The 20,689-nt window shown below is 44.0% G+C and overlaps 2 protein-coding genes across 5 annotated transcripts in view; one reads left to right on the plus strand and one right to left on the minus strand.

Annotated features, from left to right (window-relative positions):
- Positions 1–20,689, minus strand: part of RAB11FIP3 (RAB11 family interacting protein 3) — a 96,334-nt gene that overhangs the window by 50,942 nt on the left and 24,703 nt on the right. The gene's annotated exons all lie outside the window — the stretch shown is intronic.
- On the plus strand, positions 9,287–9,886 carry LOC311620860 (small ribosomal subunit protein uS19-like; the record flags this gene model as incomplete). 2 transcript variants are annotated; one of them, XM_084880546.1, is made up of 2 exons in its annotated part: positions 9,287–9,340; positions 9,427–9,886. In XM_084880546.1, the coding sequence occupies 2 exons, from the start codon at positions 9,287–9,289 to the stop codon at positions 9,817–9,819; spliced, it is 447 nt and encodes a 148-aa protein (XP_084736672.1). In that variant the 3' UTR covers positions 9,820–9,886. The 2 variants fall into 2 exon arrangements, with proteins under 2 accessions (XP_084736672.1, XP_084736671.1); XM_084880545.1 differs by having other exon boundaries at positions 9,331–9,886.

Genomic DNA, 20,689 nt, shown 5'->3' on the forward strand with positions numbered 1-20,689 from the left:
TAAATTAAATCTGAATCCAATTACCAATTTATAGGAAATACAATGATCAAAGCAATGTGTTTCAATAATATCACAGGGATGTAATCAACAAAACCCAACCCATGTGGACCTTAAAAGAGACAGATAAGTAGCCTGGTCGGTGTGGCTCAGTGGTTGAGTATCAACCTATGAACCAGGAATTCATAGTTCGATTCGGGTCAGGGCACATGCATGGGTTGCGGGCTCAATCCCCAGTAAGGGGCATGAATGGCTCTCATCATTGATGTTTCTATCTCTCCCTCTCCCTTCCTCTCTGAAATCAATAAAAATATATTTAAAAAGAGACAGATAAGGACCTGTTATTTTCAAGGAGAAAGGAAAAAAAAAAAAAAAAGATGGAGAAAGTAAACCTTTTAAGAGACTTAGGAACCTGGCTGGTATGGAGCCGTGGTTGGGCAACAACCTATGAACCAGGAGGTCACAGTTCAATTCCCAGTCAGGGCACAGGTCTGGGTTGCAGGCTCAGTTCCCAGTAGGGAACGTGCAGGAGGCAATCAATAGATTATTCTCTCTCATCACTGATGCTTCTATCTTTCTCTTCCTCTCCCTTGCTCTCTAAAATCAATAAAATTATATTCTATCAATAATATATATATTATGCAAGACTAGGCCTTCCTCCCCCAGGCTGCTGGCACCCGGGACCCGGGCTTCCCTGGCAGCCCTGGCTTCATCCGGAAGGACGTCCACTCTAATTATCATAGTACACTTTTATTACTATATATATTTTTAAAGTCACATTTATAGGTTAATTAGAAATTTGAATGCTGATCCTGGATAATGAATATTGACTGGATATTTGATATTAAGGGACTGTTGTTAATTTATGCACAGCATTTTTTATATATTTACTAAAATATTTAGGGATACTTTAAAAACCTGGGGGCTGCCCTGGCTGGTGTGGTTCAGTGGATAGAGCATGAGCCCACAGACTAAAGGGTCCCAGGTTCGATTCCAGTCAAGGGCAAGTACCTTAATTGCAGGTTTCATCCCTGGTGCTGGATGGGGTGTGTGGAGAAGGCAACCAATGTCTCTCTCACATTGGTGTTTCACTCTCTGTCTCTTCCCCTCCCTTTCACTCTCTAAAAATCAATGGAAAAAATGAGAGGATTAACAATCCTATATAATAAAAGTCTAGTATGCTAAGTGCCCAGTTGCCCATTCAACCAATCAAAGTGTAATATGCTAATAATATGCTAAGGCCGCTCAACTGCTCTCGATGACGTGCACTGACAACCAGGGGGCAGATACTCCAACTGGTAGGTTGCTGCTGAGATCCAGCTGATCAAGACTGAGCAAGACAGCCCAGACAAGACCTGGAGCTCTTTCGAGATCCCTCCCCAGCTGGCCAACCTCCCACATCCCTGACTGGCCCCAATCACACACAGGTGGGGTCCCTTGGCCTGGCCGGCGCCCTCACTCAAACTGGGACCCCTCGGGGGATGGAAAAAGTCCGGTCTCACTTTCTGGTCAGTTCCACTTCCTGGTTGAGCAAGAGCGTGCCAAAACTGTTATCCCTCCCACACTGGAATAGCCAACCAGCTAAGAACAGGTATGCACCGCCCAGTCAATCACCTTGTGACAACCCCCCCCTTCCTACCCCTCCCCTCCCAGCCTGAGAGCTTATAAACCATTGTTCTTGAATAAAATTTTGAGGCTTGATCAGAACCCTGTCTTGCCTCCGTTCTTCGCGTTCCTTGTTTGCTTCATTCTCTTAGGTGATTTCCACGTGCCCTCGTTGTTGCCCCGCGGGTCGGGGCAATGTCGAAGAGCCAGTTTCAGCCTGATCCCGTAGGCCAGGCCAAGGGACCCCATTGGTGCATGAATTTGTGCACGTGGCCTCAAAAATAATTAAATACAAACCAACCAACCTGAGGCTGTCCTAGCCTATTTTGCTCTGTGGTTAGAATGTCAGCCAGCGGACTGAAGGGTCTTGGATTCCATTCTAGTCAAGGGCACATAGTTGCAGGCTTGATCCCTAGTCAGTTGCAGGCTTGATCCCTAGCCCCAGTTGGGGCATGTGTTGGGAGCAAACAACTGTTTCTCTCTCGAATCCATGTTTCTCCGTCTCTTTCAAAAAAAAAAAAAAACAAACCTGGGGCTCAGGTACATCTGGCTACATATACATAACCAAATGGCCATGACTGAGAGCTACTGAGGCTGGGCATGGGATACTGGGAAAGTATTACACTATTCTCTCTACTTTTGTATAGAATTGAACTTTTCCATAATGAAAACTTTTTTTTTTGTTTTATTAATCCTAACCTGAGGATGTTTTTTTCCATTGATTTTAGAGAAGGTAGAAGGGAAGGAGGGAGGGGGTTAGAGAGAAAGAGAAACATAAATGTGAGAGACACATCAATTGGCTGCCTCCCACACATACCCCACCCCTGGGCTGGGGATTAAACCTGCAATCCATGTATGTGCTCTTGACTAGGAATCAAACCCATGACCCTTCAGAGAGTAGGACAACATTATAACCACTGAGAAACAGAGGCCAGGGCTCCATAATGAAAACTTTAAAGACAAAGAAAGGAAATAAGAGAAAGAGATTGGACAAAAATCTTACACCTATGGATGAAGATAGTGGCATGGGATGGAGTGAGGACAATCAGGTGGAGGGGAGCTATGGGAGGGGGAAAAAGAGGAACACCTGTAATAATCTGAACAATAAAAATTTATTTAAAATAAAAAATAAAAAATAAAAATAAAAACCCTCAAGATGGAAAAAAAAAAAAAAAGAAAGAAAGAAAAGAAAAGAAAATGAGAGAAAAAGAGCAAGAAAAGAAAAAGAGAGGGGGGGGGGCGGGGAATGAACTGATTAGCCAGGGAGAGATGACCTTTGACCACAAAAGGAAGGAAGGACAATACAGGAAACAAGAAAGGTAAGGAGGGTTTCAACATGTGAATACTTAGGACTAGGGTGTAGGCAGGGTGTTTCAAAGGTAGAGATTCAAAGCTAAGGCTATGATGGACATGAGCAAACCCATAATCCACACCAACCACAAATATCTCTCAGGTGTCCTCGGCACTGGGCAGGCTGGCAGATGCTGCAACATATAGCCCTTCCAACATCATTTGTTGACGACGAGCGACATAAAGTCAGACTGGAACTGGACCAGCTCAAACTGACTGGCTAACAATCCAGGATTCTTTTTGTTTTCCCCCGCCAGGGTCAGCACATCTGGAGTGCAATGGATAAGGCTTGCCCTGAGAAAACTACCTTCTTGATCATGGTATCTCCCCTGCCAGGTAAGTATACAATCCAGAATCTTTGAGCCAGAAACCACATCTCCCTTTCCTCCCTCCACAACAGGAAGAGATGGCAGCTCCCATCCCTCCATCTCAGGGCCATTGGGTGTTTGAGACACTGGGCTCAGAAGTTTCCTCATCGGCTGATTTCCTGAAACACTGAATGACTCCCTCCTTATCTCACAAAAGCCTTCATTCCTAAAGCACATGATGTCTACTGAGAATCTTGCTGGGTATTTAACCTGGAATCCACACTGGCCAATCTGTCCTTAAGATTCCTAAGAATTTCAACAGTGAAGCTACTAATTGGACACAAAGTACCAAGACATTCATCCTGAAACATTAACCCAATGCTTTATAAACAAACTAGAGGCCTGGTGCACGAATTCGTGCACAGGTGGGACCCAGCCTGCCCACCCCAATTGGGGCCAATAGGGGCTGCCCACTGTGAGAAGGGGATGTGAGAGGTTGGCCACCGGCCCTGCCCCCCCCTGAGCGGGGTGAGGGTGGACCTATTGGGGCCACAATTTGCGTCAAAGAAACCGGTTGTTCTGGTTGTTCCAGTTGTTTTGGTCACTTGGCTTTTACATGTAGAGATAATTAACTGAGAGTAGGTCCTTTTATATGTTACCATGTTAGAATGAGCAAAGATGAATCAAAGTATACATTTTTTAAAGTCCACTTTATGTTTTCTTTGGAGAATAAATCAACAATGATTCGGAGGTGGTTCTAATGATCTAAGTCCAAAGTTCTCCATTCACAGGCTTCCCAAAAAACGCACAATAAAACTGAAATATAATAACCTGACCTTTCTTGGAAAATGAGCAGAGCCACAATACCACACCAGGAGGTGTACACCAGAGCAAAGTGAGCCAGCGCTCCTCCCTCAAACGGACTCAGCAAGTTGCAGAAAGGCCATGGGAGAAGAACCCATTCTGCAACCAGCTACAAGGGGAAGGAGCCGGCTCCCACAACATTATTTTAATATGAAAAATTTACTAACAAATTGTATTGTTTCTGCTTCAGATGTGGAGACACAAGCTGCAAGAGAGGAAAGCAGAACAAGCTCCCTAACTACAGTGAATTCCCAGTACAGAAGTACGGCTCACAAAAATCACACTGAACGCACAGCACTTTACAGGGGGAAACTACCCCCATTTCTGCACCTTGTTGTGACTTGAATTGTAACATTTTCAAAAAAGCTCATCTTATCAAAAGCCATGGTGATACTAGTAAGCACTTCAACCTTTCTAACATATAGAACACTCCAGCCAAAGAAGGGAGAATACATATTCCTTTCAAGGAAGTGCTTGTGGAACTTTTACCAAGACATATGAATTCTAAACCACAAAACAAGTTTCATTAGATTTTTTAAATTTCAAGTCAATATTAGCCATTAGGAAAATGCAAATTAAAATGACAATAAGGTACATACACATCTACTTGGATAGCTAAAGTTAAAAAGATGGGCCATACTGTGTACACCAAGTGTTTGAAGCATGTGGAGGAACAGGAATTCTCATACACTGATGCTGTGAATGTAAAATTACAGAACCACTCTGGAAAACTATTTAGAAATTCCTTAAAGGGTTAAGCACATATCTACCATAAGATCCAATCATTTCACTCCTAGGTATTCACCCAAGAGAAATGAAAGCATGTGTCCCATTTGTGACCCGTCTCTTTGTCTCCACATTTTGGCTGCTTCTCTACGTTTGTGTCTATGTACTAGGCATAACTGCCATGTCTCCCAGACTTGGTAGAGTGGCCTGGTGTTATAGTAGGTGACCTGTAGGGCCTAGCGCTGCTCTACACCCAGATGGGTGCTCCAAGTGCACCTGCGTGGGCTGTGTGAACTGCCCTGTTGTAGTTGAGTCTTGATTGCTGCTGATGTTACTGAGACAGATTGATCCCCAGGCTGACTGGCTGTGAGGACCAGCTAAGACAGTAGCAGAGGAGCTGCTGTGCAGGAGCTGAATCTCCAGGACAGGACTTGCTTCAATGGACTTTGGTGCCTGCCAAGTCCACCCCTTGAGTGTGTCACTCATGGAGGTTGGTAGGATTGTAATCTGTCATGGTCTGAAGCTCTCCACTAGGTGTACTGGCTCTGGTGTCTCCCTGGCAGTGTAAAGGTCAGTCACCCCTGTGCTCTGCCTGAGGATCCCCGACAGAAGTTACAGAGTGATCTGTAGATGGCTGCTACTTATGCTGGGCTTGGAGGTGCCCAGGAGAGGCCAAGATGTAAACCAAGGCCAGCTGGCACTAGTACCAGGCCTGGGGCTCCTTAGCAAGAGGTACGGGGAGAGACAGAGAGAGAGGTTCTGTAATTTTATATTCACAGAGAGAAAAACATCACTGTCAGAGAGATACATCAATTGGTTGCCTACAACACATGCCCCAGTCAGGCCAGGGATTGAACCTGCAACCAAGGTATGTATCCTTGATCAGAATCAAACCTGCAATCCTTCAATCCATGGGCCTATGCTCTAACCACTAAGCAAAACCATCTAGAGCGAATCATTAACTTTTTAAAAATTTGGCAGCTGTATGGACACAAAATGAAGGCTCATTTTCTCCCTAAGTCCTCTGGAATTACTGGGTCCTGCTGGGGAAAATGAAGTCATATAAGTATATCTAATGTTTACTTTTTGGGCAATTTAAAAGGTAAGGTATGTTTACTTCTAAACTTATGTTTAAAAATAAAACAATAACATTAAGAGTTTTCCAACATTGCATGGGCTCAGTTGGAACTCAGTTTTTCTGCTTGAAGTGTAAGAACAACTTCCTACATCACGTGTGATAAACTGATTAACCACCCTTGTTTAGGAGGTAGAGCTTATAAAATTCTAGAATAAAAGGATCATGCCGGTCTTATAAGGAAAAGGTCATCACATATGTCCCCCAAGAGGCATGTATACCATTCAGGAATACACTTTGTCTTTCGGAAATACGTACTGCAATGTTACCAGCTGTGCCTCCCATCACTGGAAGGAGCCTGCTGAGCATCCAGGTATAGCAGTGCTGGGCTAACTCTTCTTGACTAACTCATCTAACGTTCCTCAGACAGGGACGTGAGTTGCCTCTAACACTAGAAGCTGCCTTTTCCCTACATGTGTCACCACTGGCATTCTGGCAGATTGCTGCTCTCCAACAAGTCCAACACCCACTCTGAAGATGTCAGTGGAGGAGTGGGGTGGGCTGCAGAGAGACCAGAAGGTGGTTTTCCCAGTTCTGACTCTCCATGCTAGTTCTGTTAACATCGTTATGGACATATAATTCATTTACCACATGCTTCACCCGTTTAAAGCAAGCATGTCAAACTTGCGGCTGGCAGGCTGTGAGTGTGACATGCTTGATTTAAAGAGTACAATTCAGTGGTTTTTAGTATATTCAGAGAACTATCTCCGTGCTATTTTAAATATAATAAAACCTTAAAATGTACATGAGAATCCTCAGAAAAATAGTCAACTGGACACATCCAAGCTTCATGTAAATATGCTAAAGAAATGAAACAATGTACAGAAGTTACCAAAGAACACATACATTCAACATTCATGTAACCACATTAATGGGGGGGGGGGGGGGAACAGTGGCACCTCAGGAAGCAGAAACCACTCCTCCTTGTTCCTACATTTCAGGTCTGGTGTTGGGGAGCGCTGGGTGCCAGAGGAGAGGAGGGGAGCACCTCTCAGAAAGGGGCATTCTTGGCCTGTGGCCCCCTCCAAAGGCCTATAAAATTATCCCCTCCGCGCCTTTTCTCTGGAAGGCTAGTCAGCTGGACAGAGTGTGATGCAGCTTACAGAGCTCCACTGCAGGCTGTGAGGGCAGCATGCCCTCTCTGAGCACAACAGAGAAGTGGAGACTTCATTCCTTAAGTTGACTTCCCTCAACTCCTGGCCCAATCTAGACCCCTGAGAGAGTAAATAAAGAAGAGGAGGAAAAACAAACCAAAAATTATCAAATGCAGGTACATAGTTCAGAAAGTCACCGTGATGTAAGACGTGGAACCAGTCACAGTTCCTGCCCCTCTCACCCTGCTCAGGGAAGCCCTTCTTTCTGCTCTTTAGCTGGTTTGGTTTTTTTTAGCTTACTAAAAAAACAATTATTTATTCCAAGTTCCATCCACTTAGGTTTTTCAGAAATTATTACAGAAATAAATACTGAAATCAGAAACAAGTGTTAACAGCTATAGCAGTTACAACAAAGTTAATATCTACATGCTCTTGACTTAAAAGATTCAAAATGTTTGTGTCATTGAAAATCCATGAGGAAAGTTTCCAAGTCAAGATCCAAATCAGAGACGAGGACACAAAGTCACCAATAGAGGGACACTTCTGAAGCATACCTTGCACCAGGAGCATGGGCTCCCTGTCTCCACCATGGGCAAGCATCTCTCTTTGGTACCGCTCCCATCACCCTGTTAAAAGGATCCTATAGGAAACATTCCTTCCAAACCATGGAAGCTACTGCCCTAGACATCAGGTAAGAGTAATATTTAGCACACAGCCCACAAGGTGACTGAATCGCAGCTGCCAGTCAGAGTTTGGAACATATGGTAAGCCATAACGTTTCTCCTGTGTTTCCTTGAGAATATCTGTGGTGGACCTCCTCAGGGGATGCTTCCCATGGTAAATTTGATCCAAAGTGGCATAACAGACCTGAAGTTGCATATCAGCTATAGCACAAACCTTTTTAATTCACAAAGAGGAGACACCATATTTTTGGGCATCGACTGCCCCGTTTGATCATTTCTGGCAAACTGGTTAACCACTGGATAGTCATTTGCAAAGTATTCCATCAGAATAGAAGGAACCTCAGCAAAATCAGGGGGGTCCCTGGTCCCTGGTTTCTCAAAGGATTGTAAATCTCCCATCTGGAACAATATCGTTCTCTACCAAGTTAGTAAAAAAAAAAAAAAAAATGTGTTGTTCTTTAGCTTTTTGAAGGGTCTATGCCTCCATGTCTGAGAACCTACCTCTAACACTATTTCTTGGCTTTTCAAATGTACATGTTGCATTTTGGCCTACTGTAGTAAAAAAGGAGAATTTAGCACTCTCCCTACACCCTTCTGAGTTTGGCTAGGTCTTCTGAAGTGTTTACATAATTGACTACACAAGTATTTTTTGCTACTGAACCACATTAAGCTATAGCACTGCCTTTCTTATATAACTTTTCCTATATTTAGCAATTCCCTTGCTTTTCGTTGCCTGAATTTCCTACATACCTACTGCTCTAACATCTCTGCAGGATTTTACATGCCTCCTTTAGACCCCCACACGACCAAGCTCCTAGGGCCTCATGCTTGATACTGCCCCTGCCCTCCATCCTCTGTGCTGGGAGGCTTCTAGATGCTCCTTCCTGAGAAAGAGTGTGTGGTATGCACTTCGAAAGCATTCTTCCCTCCCTGGCAAGTACCTGTACACAGAGTTGTAGGTTGGAAATGAGCCCCAAAAACTGGGAAGGTTGTGCCCCAGCCCCCTCTCCCTCCTGCTGGGGCCACAGCGTCTAACACTGCCCTGTCCTGATGCTGCGTGTGGGACCTGTTTTAATCTCTGGAAGCTGCTGAGATCCTCCTCTCCATCAACAGGATTTGGTGAGTTTCCTGCGGGGACTTCCCCCTCACTGTTCTGAGCATAGGAAGAGCTCTTTCAAACAGAGACACAGCCTGGAAGAGTTCCTGGACGGTCTTTTTGATAAGGACCCTATCCCCTTCCCCAGCAAGGCTACCAGTCGGATGCTGTGCCTAGTTAATCACATACTTTCCTTATCTTTTATCTCCTACTAGTGGCCTGGTGCATGGATTTGTGCACACTGAAAGGAAATCAATTAGAAGAAATATTTTAATATTGCTATTCGACCTTTATAATATAAGTGTCAGAGATGAAAGAAAATTAGTAAAATGTATATGAAAACAATATGTAAATTGATTACTAAATAATAACAACATAATATAACAACAAAGACATATAAAAACAGCTTTTTCCGGGGAACAGACAAGATGGCGGAAGTGGAGCAGAAGAAGCGGACCTTCCGCAAGTTCACCTACCGCGGCGTGGATCTGGATCAACTGCTTGACATGTCATAAGAGGAAGAGAGAGGGATAGTTAGAAACATCGACGAGAGAAAATCATCGATCAGCTGCCTCTTGCACACCCCCTACCGGGGATGTGCCCGCAACCAAGTGAGCAGTTGATGCAGCTGTACAGTGCCCGGCAGCGGCGGCGGCTAAACCGGGGCCTGCGGAGGAAGCAGCATTCGCTTCCGAAGCGCCTGCGCAAGGCCAAAAAGGAGGCCCCGCCCATGGAGAAGCCAGAGGTGGTGGAGACACACCTGCGGGACATGATCATCCTGCCGCAGATGGTGGGCAGCATGGTGGGCGTCTACAATGGCAAGACCTTCAATCAGGTGGAAATCAAGCCTGAGATGATCGGCCACTACCTGGGTGAGTTCTCCATCACCTACAAGCCGGTGAAGCACGGCAGGCCTGGCATTGGAGCCACCCACTCCTCCCGCTTCATCCCTCTCAAGTAGTTAATAAAAAGCGGACTTAACCTCAAAAAAAAAAAAAAAAAAAAAAAAAAAAGACATATAAAAACAACCAAGATATGATATAAAAACAACAAAAACAAAATATAAAAACAACACTGATAAAAACAATGACTGATCAGTTGATTAAATTTAGTCTACTATCTCCCTGTATACCATACTAAGAGTAAAACACTTTCAGAGTGCTTGACTAATTTCCCTTGTGATGAAGTAGTTACACTTTAACTCCACACACTCTTCGAATTTGAGAGAAAGCAACATATAACTGACCATATCTGAAAACAGTTTCAGGTAGAAAAATTCCTACTTTGAATAGAATTTATCCTTGTGATTTATTAATAGTCAGCACAATGCTGGCATCATGGGAAACTGTCTTCAAATTAATTTAAAGGGGAGGCCAGTGTCAGACAGGGACAAATCAATTCTTGGAATCAGAAGAACCACAATCAACAATGACAAATTGAAACACATGCATGCAATTGGTGCCAGCGAGAGCTTTATATGTATCATGCATTCATAAGTCAACGTTCATTTTTAAATTGCCAGTGCGCATCATATGTACCAGCTGGTTGATCAGTCTGTCGACAGTGGGACAGACATACAGTCAGTCATTTTTAGCCTATATATATAATGGCACAAAATCCGGCCTGCACCCTCTCCAATTCGGGACCTCTCGGGGATGTCCGACTGCCGGGAGGGATTGGGCCTAAACCAGCAGTCAAACATCCCTCTCACAATCTGGGACTGCTGGCTCCTAACCACTCACCTGCCTGCCTAACTGGATCACCCCTAACCTCCCTGCCTGCTGGCCTGCTCACCCCCCCATTGGTCCCCCCTGCCAGCCTGATTGTCCCCAACTGCCCCCCCCATTGGCCTTCTCACCCCCATTGGCCCCCACTCCCAGCCTGATTACCCCCAACTGCCCCCCCATTGGCCTGATCACCCCATTTGCCCTTCCCTCCTGGTCTGATCACCCCTAGCTGCCTCTGCCTTGACCGCGCCACCATGGCTGTGTCCAGAAGGACACCTGGAAGGTCTCCCAGAAGGTCTCAGTCTAATTAGCATATTACCCTTTTATTAGTATAGATTGATTCTCTCTGCCTTTTAAAGAACTTTCTGGTATATATTCTTAACTTGATCTTTAATGCTTCGACTCGATGCCTTTATTTTTTAATTTCTGGGGGTGCTTTCTAGTTCTCTGAATGTGATGTCCTCTTTAATCTGACAATATAAGACAAATTTTATTTCCCAAGCTTTCTTCTGCTCTCTGCACTGACTGTTCCCTTTAGGTGCCTTCTGCTTTTCCTGTTCTTTTCTTTTCTTATGGTCTCTCGCTTTCTTATGGGTTTTCCTCAAGTATCTGAGATCCCTGACCATCCCTTTATAAAAGTAGTCACTAAAAAGCTGATGAAAAACTAGGACTGCATGGTGGATTTGTCAGTTGGGGGCCTCACTACAGGTCACCTGGCTCCTCCTGTGTTTTAGCTGCTCCAGGAATGGACAATGTAGGGGCAGGATCCTGAGAAAGTTCGCAAATATGATGGAATACCTGAGTATCCCAAATGCGATGAGCCAGTCACTCTGTCCATGCATTAACTACACCAGAGAACTGGCAAAGGAAGTATGCAGCCATGCTGTGAGAATGGCTAGACCTGAGGGTGGCCACTGTTGCACATTAACCACCAGCAAGAAAAGAGGAATCTTGGTTCCAAAAACACAAGAAACTGAATTCTGCGAACCACCTGTCTAAGCACAGGGGGACCCATGAGCTCCAGGAGACCTCAGGCAGAGGAGATGTGGGAGAGAGTATCCCAGGAAGAGGGCACCAGCCAATGCAAAGGGCAGGGAGAGCCTCAAGGAGGCTGGGGGTCAGCAGCAAGTGATGAGGTCAAAGGCCCTGGGGAGTTCTAAGTATAGGAGTGTATTATTTAGATGCCTACTGAGAAAGGTGGGGGAAGACAGACAGAGAGATACGGTGGTTCGTACCATAGAGTCATAGATGAGTCTTGGGAAATGATGGGGTTCTGGATGTATTCTCATGCAGAGCCAAAGGGTTTCCTGATGGAGCAGATCTAGGTAAGAGAAAGAGGCTTTGGCATGAGTCACTGTGAGGATAGGATTGCTATTAACTGAGATGGGGAGACTACAGGAGGCATACTCAAAGCTTTGGCCATGTAAGTCTGAGATGTTCATCTGACATCCAAGTATGAGCCCAGAGTTCAGGAGTGGGCTGGGCTAGAGATGTAAAACTGGGGCCATCAGCACAGAAGCCACATTTAAAGCGGTAAGTCTGGGAATGAGTGCAGATAGAAGAAAGAGGGTGGAAGAACCCAGGACCAACAAAGAAGACTGGAAAGGAGACTCCAGCGAGATACGACTAAATGAGAATAGCATACCAGAAGCCAGTAGAGGAGGAGCAATCAGCTGTGTTCACTTCTGCAGCAGGGCCAGTAAGGGAAACTGAGAACCATAAATTGGATGTAACAGCACAAGTGTTGCTGCGTTGATACCTTCACTATGTGAGGGCTTTTCATATCTACTGCTACTTTACCTTCAGAAAGGCTATGAAAATAAACTTTTAAAATTGGTTTTAATTATGATAAAATATACATAAAATTTACTATCTTAACCATTTTTAGGTGTACAGTTCAATGGCAATAAGTACATTCATGGACACTAAACTCTTCATTCCCCCTCCACAACCCCTGGTAACCTCTATTCTACTTCCTGTCTCTATGAATCTGACTACTCTAGGGGCCTGATATAAATGGATCACACAGCATCTGACTTTTTGTGATGGCTTATTTCACTAAGCATAATATCCTTACAGTTCATCCACATTGTAGCATGTGCCAGAATTCTCTTCCTTTTTAAGGCTGAATAATAAGCTACACACACACACACACACACACACACACACACACACACACACATCACATTTTGTTTATCCATTCACCTGCCAATAGACACATGGGTTCCTTCTACTGTTTGCCTATTGTGAATAATGCTGCTATGAACATGGGTGTGTAAATATGTAACAGTAAACTTTTAAGAAGGAATTAATGTACAAGCTATACAATTATAACCCAATGATACTTGGCTACCTGGGTAAATATTATATTACTTCTCAAAAGAGTGTCTGTGTAAAATGGTAGTGATATCTTCTCATTTCAAACCCTCCCTCCAGAACTACTGATGCTTTGAATTTATATCTCCTCTGTTTGTAACTGGTTGTTTTCCTTTCTTGGACCAAGTAAATTTTTCTTTACTGTATTAGTTTCCTACTGCTGCTACTATAACAAACTTATTAGCATAAAATAACAGAAAGCATTCTCTTACAGGTCAGGAGGTCAGAGTCTGAAATGAATCTTAAAGTCAAGCCGTCAGGGGGCTGGTTTCTAGGGGAGACTTCAGGGGACAATCCATTCCCCGCTCTTCCCGTGGCCAGCGTTCCTTGACTCGTGGCAGCAGCACACTTATCTCTGCTTCCATAGTCACCTTCCCATCTCCTCCTGTGTCACCCAATTTCCTCTGCCTCCTTCGTACAAGGACCCTTATGATTACCTTTATGGCCCCCCAGGATACCCCAACTCAAGATCCTTAGTTTAATCACACTCGAAAGCCCCTTTTGCCATATAAGGTAACATTCACAGTTCTAGGGATTACAACCTAGAAGGAGGCATTATCAGCCTAACACACCCACCTTACTTTTTTACAAATATGGTTCCCCCCACCCTATTGTTTTAAGTTAATTCACTGTATTTTTTAAACAAATTGGGCTCATCTGATACTGATTTTAAACCTTTATTCTAACCCTTTTTTGGAAACCACTGACATGTTCATATTGTTCACATTAATCAGGCATGGGTTTTGAGCGTGACTCTAAATAAACTTTGGTAATAGGTACATATAGAATTTTAGGTTAGGCTTGGATGAACATCAGTTATGTTAACTTATACTTGATGTCACAAATAAGTACTTTTTCCTAGGCTAATCTTCAGGTAGAGGATTTTTCTTTTTTCTTAGAAAATGTTTCTGAAAAAATATGAGATGCATGGAGAAAATGGTTCATTCTATGAGACAACCTTTAAAAACATATCTATTTGTTACTGAATAGTCTTACTTTGTAAATACAGTGTATCTAAAATATTTAGGAAAAACCTGGGATATTATACCATTTTGCTCACTGCTGCACCCCCGGGCAAGAATAGTGTTACTGAACTCAAGAGGTTTGCCACTCGGTCTAATAAAAAATGAGATGTGGTTGTCACAAGGTAGCTTTATTTACTTGCAGCAAGAGAAGAAGAGAGAATTCCTATCCAAAGCTCTGCCTCCCCGAAGGGAGACTTAGTCATTCCTTACATATACTATTTGATTTCTTCTTTGCAGTTGGCTATACTTATCAGGCTGGGTTCCTATCCAGCTGATTCTGTTTACAGCTGCTCTGCAAATCATTGTGCTACATGTTAGCATTCAGCAAACATAGCATTTAGTGTACTAGTACGAATGGCCCAGCCCTTGAGATCCTTGTCCTCTCTGACAATAGTGCCTGGTCCACAGCAGGTGCTCAGTGACATTTACTCAGTAAACATTTGCTGCACTTGGACAACCAATTTCTGAAAGGAGTGATCCATCACAGTGATAAGAAGCTGGAAGGGACAATGGGAGGCTGGTCTAGGGAAGTCAGTTTATCCCTACAATGGGACTTCATCCGGCCAATGAAGCCGGGCCTTGGAAGAACACCTGCCTCTCCTGGAGCAGTCAGCTGCCTGCAGTGGATTGTAATGTCCCCCTTACTGGTATATAGTAACAGATTCCCACCTCCCCACTGGGAAACCCAACACCCTCTTGGATCCTATGCTCTCCCTCAAAAAAAAAAAAAAAAAAAAAAAAAAAGTCTCTCTCTCTCTCTCTCTCTCTCTCTCTCAATCCCTCCCTCCCTCCCTTGGTGGAATGGAACCCCAGCGCTGCCATGTGGAGACAGCCTGCCTGAGAAAGACACCAACCACAGAAGTCCAGGCTCATAATGGTGCCTCCAGGCTAAGATTTAATGAGGCTGGTGCAGAATGCTGCAACAGGGTCTGGCATGTCACGAGTTGTCACTAAAAATAAGCTCCTACACAATTATCAGTGAAACATGGTACAAATACTCATTTTGTTTCCTGGGAGGGTGTATACAAGCACAGAAAAGAACTGGAAGGCACACACACACACATTTCAGTGCTCTCTAGTAAGCACGGGTCGTGGAAACATGACAAAGCTGCTGATTTGAATATGCTTGCTTTACTAAATAAGAACTTTACTAAGTAATAGTTACTAATGCCATTTGAAACATAAAATCACTGCAGTAAGATACCTAACTGCCCGCTATCCCCACTCTGATCTCTGTGCTCTAGACACTTGAGAACCCGAAACTCTTACCCTTGTGCCTTTAGCTCCTCCCTGGGCATATCTAAAGGCACAAATTCACAAACAACACAGATATGTCATTATGTGATTTTTTTTAAAGACATTTTTTAAAATTACATTTTTGTTTTATGTTTTGTGTTTTTTTGTGTGTTTTTTTTATATTCTATTGATTTTTTACAGAGAGGAAGAGAGAGGGATAGAGTTAGAAACATCGATGAGAGAGAATCATCGATCAGCTACCTTTTGCACACCCCCCACTGGGGTCGCGCCTGCAACCAAGGCACATGCCCCCCGACCGGAATCGAACCTAGGACTCTATCCACTGAGCCAAACCGGTTTCAGCTAAAATTACATTTTAATTGACTTTAGAGCAGGGGTCTTCAAACTACGGCCCACGGGCCACATGCGGCCCGCAGAGGAGTCTGATCCGGCCCGCCAGGTTTTTTGGGCAGTGAGCGCAGCCGAGGTGTTACAGTAGGAATTAGTAGTTCATATAGTCCGGCCCTCCAGCTCTCTGAGGGACCGTGATCTGGCCCCCACTTTAAAAAGTTTGAGGACCCCTGCTTTAGAGAGAGGAAAGAAGGAGAGAGAAACATGGATGAGAGAAACATCAACTGGCTGCTTCCTACATGCCCTCTACTGGGGATCAAACCCGTATCCCAGACAAGTGCCCTGACCTAGATTCGAATGGATGACCTCTCGGTACATGGACCAATGCTCAACCAATTGCGCATCACTGGCGAGGGCCATTATGTGATTTAAAACGTAAAATCATTCTGTCTAAAAAAATAAAAAGCTTTGTGTTATATGAATAAGCAGCACCATGTGAACACATCATCACACTCTGGAGTGCTCAGGAGCCATCTTAACCAAGATGTCTTCTGAAAGACATGAATAGACATTGGCCCACAGCAGCAGAGCTCCCATCTGCAGCTGGCCCTGCAGGTGTACCGAGCGCCTACAATGCAAGCAAGCCTAGGTGAATGGTATTGAGGGAAAAGACACCTTGGCCAGTGTCACTCTAAGTCCTTCTGAAGGAAACATCTTCTACCAAGGAAAGCCTACCCTACAAAGTCATCACCAGAAACAAAGCAAACTTTGATGCACCTGACCATGAGTGGGGCCACTGTTTTGCTGCACTTGGAAAACCAACTTCTGATATGCACCACAGAGGCAGAGGCACCTACTTAGGAAACAAGGAGCTGAAAAGGCAAAAGCATCCTCACCTGGAAGTCCAGGATCACCAGAGAGACCAATACTCCTACCCCCAATTCTCGTTAGGATGCAATTCCTCCAACTATCATCCTGTACCATGGTCTCAGCACCTAGAACTAGTCCTTATCCCAGCGGCTCCACCCCAAGAACGTAGGGGCTTATACTAAGTCTCAGGACTCGTCCAAAGGATACCGTTCCTTACAAGCTTCTAGGTGCACATGTCCTAACGTTCCATTTGCTCATCTGCCTCCCCACACAAGGACCAGGCCTGTCCTGTCCACCTCTGGGAGCCCGTACCTGGACCAAGGTGATACAAGTGACATCCCTGTGAACACACCGCTGGGAAGGGATGGATGTGTGCCCAGGAGACAGGTTTTACTCTGAGGCTCCCTCTGGCAGAAACTGTCCCCAAAGCAAACCCAGTACAGGAGCCAACAGTTGCCCGGACTCATGCCTCTCATTAGCCCCCTGAGTGGGAGCGATGCCCTCAGCTCTCCGTCCCGACACCAGACCAGATCAGAAAGATTCACATGTGCAGTGCATGGTTGGCTTTTATGTCCTTTGAGATTTGGTTTAAATCTAAAAAGTGACAGTTCCTAGATTATGGTAGTACCTAGGCCCCAAGCTTGAGAGGACTAAAAAATTCCAGAAGCTCTAAAATTCTGAGCTTTATTAAAACCTTGGTGTATCAGAACAGCACTGCTGAATAAAGTTAATTGTAGATCTGGCCTAATGTCTATGATTACCATACTTTTTTAATCATCAAAAGATCATTCAACAGTGGAAGAAATTTTAAGTAAAAAACAAAATGAAAACTCTTCAGGCTCTCATTCTGTCCAACATCCTCCCCGTTTTCTCTGCTTTCATCTTTTGTACTTTGCTCTTTAAAAACAGAATGTGATCTCTGGCTGTTGAGGCTCAGTTGGTTGAACATTGTCCTGTGCACTGTAAGGTCACTGGTCCCATTCTCAGTGGGGAACATGCCCATGGTGTGGGTTCGGTCCCCGGTTGGGGGTGTGTACAAGAGGCAGCCAATCAATGTTTCTCTCTCCCCCTCCCTCTCTCCCTTTCTTTCTCTCTCTCCCACTCCCTGCCTCTCTCACTAAAAAAAATCAATTAAAAACTAAATAAAAGCAGAATGTTAAACCAAAATATAGACAGTATTTATTTCTAATTTAATAGCATAGAATGGCATATATCTGAAACAAAAAAGAAAACCACAAAAGAAAGGAACTCTACAGAAACTCATAACATTTAAAAGCTCCACAATAGGAGGATCCAAGATGGCTGCGCCCAGGTAAACACCTAGCCGCAGCCGCACACAACAATTTCAATAAAATACAACTAAAATATAAAATGAACATTACCCAGAACTACAGGAAAGTCGACTGACTGGAAATTCTACAACGAGAAGCAAGGAGAAAACCAGAAGGAAGCGCAGAGGAGCTGTAAAAGCCCAAGGTACGGAGACACGCGGCGCACGGAGAGGACAGAGCTGGAGAGGAGGGAGGCCGAGTGCCTGGCTGGCGTTCCCTAGCGGGAAGGAGATAAAACTCCGTGTTGGGCCCCAGTTCTGACTGCTCTGAACCCCAGTTCTAGGCCAGACCCCGGGGACCCAGGCTCATCCACAGGGAGCTGGGCTGTAAGGCGGAACCCCGGGGGGAGCGGCGAAAGGAGGTCCCGGCGGTGCACACATTGCGCGCAGAGAAGGGATGGTTGGCTGTGCCGCGGGATTGCCCCGGTGGGAAGGAGACTGGGGCTCCAGTCTGCTGTGAACGCCACCTCCAACTCCACTGCCAACTGAACTGAACCCCAATACCGGGCTCATTGGGGGAGAGCATAGACTGTTTGGTAGCAGGCGAAAATCGAGGGCACCTTTCTCTCAGAGGCGCTTGCAGCGAGTACTGAAGGACCCTGAGACGCAGGAGCCGCATAGGGCAGGGCTGACGGAAGCCAAGGCTGTAGGCTCCACTCTGAAATCCCGTCCCATCTGTAACTGCGAAATGCAACAATAAAATAGATCACAAACGAAAGAAATGGAGGACAAAAAGCGACTAGATATAGAGTTCCAATCTACGCTTATAAGGTTTTTCAAGAATTTCCTAGAAAAGATGGATAAGACCTATGAGGATATGAAAAGAGATCAACTAGAATTAATAAGGAGTCAACAAGAAATAAGGGATCAACAAGAAATGATAAGGGATCAACAAGAAATAAAGAATACATTGTCTGAAATAAAAAAATATTATACAGAGTCCTAAAAACAGAATGGAAGATCGCAAGAATCAAGTCAAAGATTTGGAACATAAAGAACCAGAAGACACTCCTCCACAGAAGCTATCAATAGAAGGCAAGAGAATCCAGAAAATTGAAGATAATGTAAGAAACCTCTGGGACAACTTCAAGCGAACCAACATCAGAATTATGGGGGTTCCAGAAGATGAGAGAGAGCAAGATATTGAAAACATACTGAAAGAATAGTGACAGAAAACTTCCCCCACCTGGTGAAAGAATTAGACTTACAAGTCCAGGAAGCGCACAGAACTCCAAACAAAAGGAATCCAAAGAGGACCACACCAAGACACATCATAATTAAAATTCCAAGAGCAAAAGACAGAGAGAATATTAAAAGCAGCAAGAGCTAAGCAGGTAGTTACCTATAAAGGAACACCTATACGATTGTCAGCTGACTTCTCAACAGAAACCATGCAGGCCAGACGGGAATGGCAAGAAATATTCAAGGTGATGAATAGTAAGAACCTACAGCCAAAGATAATCTATCCAGCAAAGCTATCACTCAGAATCGAAGGTCAGATAAAGAGCTTCACTAATAAAAAAAAGCTAAAGGAGTTCATCACCACCAAACCAGAATTATATGAATTGCTGAAGGGGGTTCTTTCAGAAGAGAAAGAAAATAAAGATAAAAATTATGAACAACATATATGTAACTATCAACAAGTGAATCTAAAAACCAAGGAAATTAAAAAAATCTGATGAACAATATTAACTGTTGAATATAATAGAATCAGAGGTATGGAAGGGGAGTGAACTGACGATTCTTGGGGAAAAGGGGAGAGGGGGATGTGGGAAGAGACTGAACATAAATTGTGCACCTATGGATGAGGACAATGGGGAGTGGGGAAAGGGCAGAGGGTGGGATGGGAACCTGGTGGAGGAGAGCAATGGTGGGGGGGAGGGGGGGCATTTGTAATAATATGAACAATAAAAACTTATTTTAAATAAATAAATAAATAAAAGCTCCACAATATTTTAGAGGCTGCCTGAGTTGACCCCTACATCACAGGTTAAGAAATGGAGGTCTCATGCCCAGTCAGCGTGGCTCAGTGGTTGAGTTTTGACCTGTGAACCATGGTTCAGTTCCCGGCCTGGGCACATGCATGGGTTGCAACTAGATCCCCAAGGTGGGGAGTATAAGAAGCAGTCAACCAATGATTCTCTCATCATTGGTGTTTCTATTTTTCTCTCTCTTCCCCTCTCTGAAATCAATAAAAATATATTTTAAAACAAAGAAAGAAAGAAATGGAGGTCTCAGGCCAGGTAATATCATGTTATGACACAGAAGATACACATGCACAAAAGTACTTATTCACTAACACTTAGAGGAACTTCAGCTCAAATACACTCATAAGAAAAGGCAAATTAAAGCTACAATGATATATCATTTTTCCTTTATCAAGTTGGCAATATTTTCTAAATACTTTCCTTTTAAAATCCCTTAAAATCTATATATCTATCCCCCCTGCAATTTCATTTTTAAGACTTTAACCTTAGGAAATAATAAAGATTGTGCAGGAAGATTCAATAAAGCTATTATAGGAGTAGAAAAGTGAAATCTAAAATACCAAAGACAAAGAATTAATCAAATAAATTCTAGCACATTCATTCATATAAAGAAACACTAGCCATAAAAAGTGTGTTGTAAATGGAGGGACCTGGAGAGTATTATGCTAAGTAAAATAAGCCAGTCAGAGAAAGACAAGTATCTACATGATCTCACTTATCTATGAAATTTAATGAATAAAATAAACTGACAAAATCAAGGGGGAGAGAGAGGGGAAAAGGAGAGGGGGGAGGGGGAGGGCGACAGGGAAAGGGGAGAGGGAATAACACTGGGGGCTCCTCCTGAACACCTACGGGGGATGAGCCGGGAATCAAACCAGCAACCTTTTGTTGCATAGGACAACACCTAACCAACTGAACCATACCAGCC

The sequence above is a fragment of the Pipistrellus hanaki genome (genome assembly GCF_964339955.1).
Source record: "Pipistrellus hanaki genome assembly, chromosome: 4".
In the NCBI taxonomy this organism is placed as follows: Eukaryota; Metazoa; Chordata; class Mammalia; order Chiroptera; family Vespertilionidae; genus Pipistrellus; species Pipistrellus hanaki.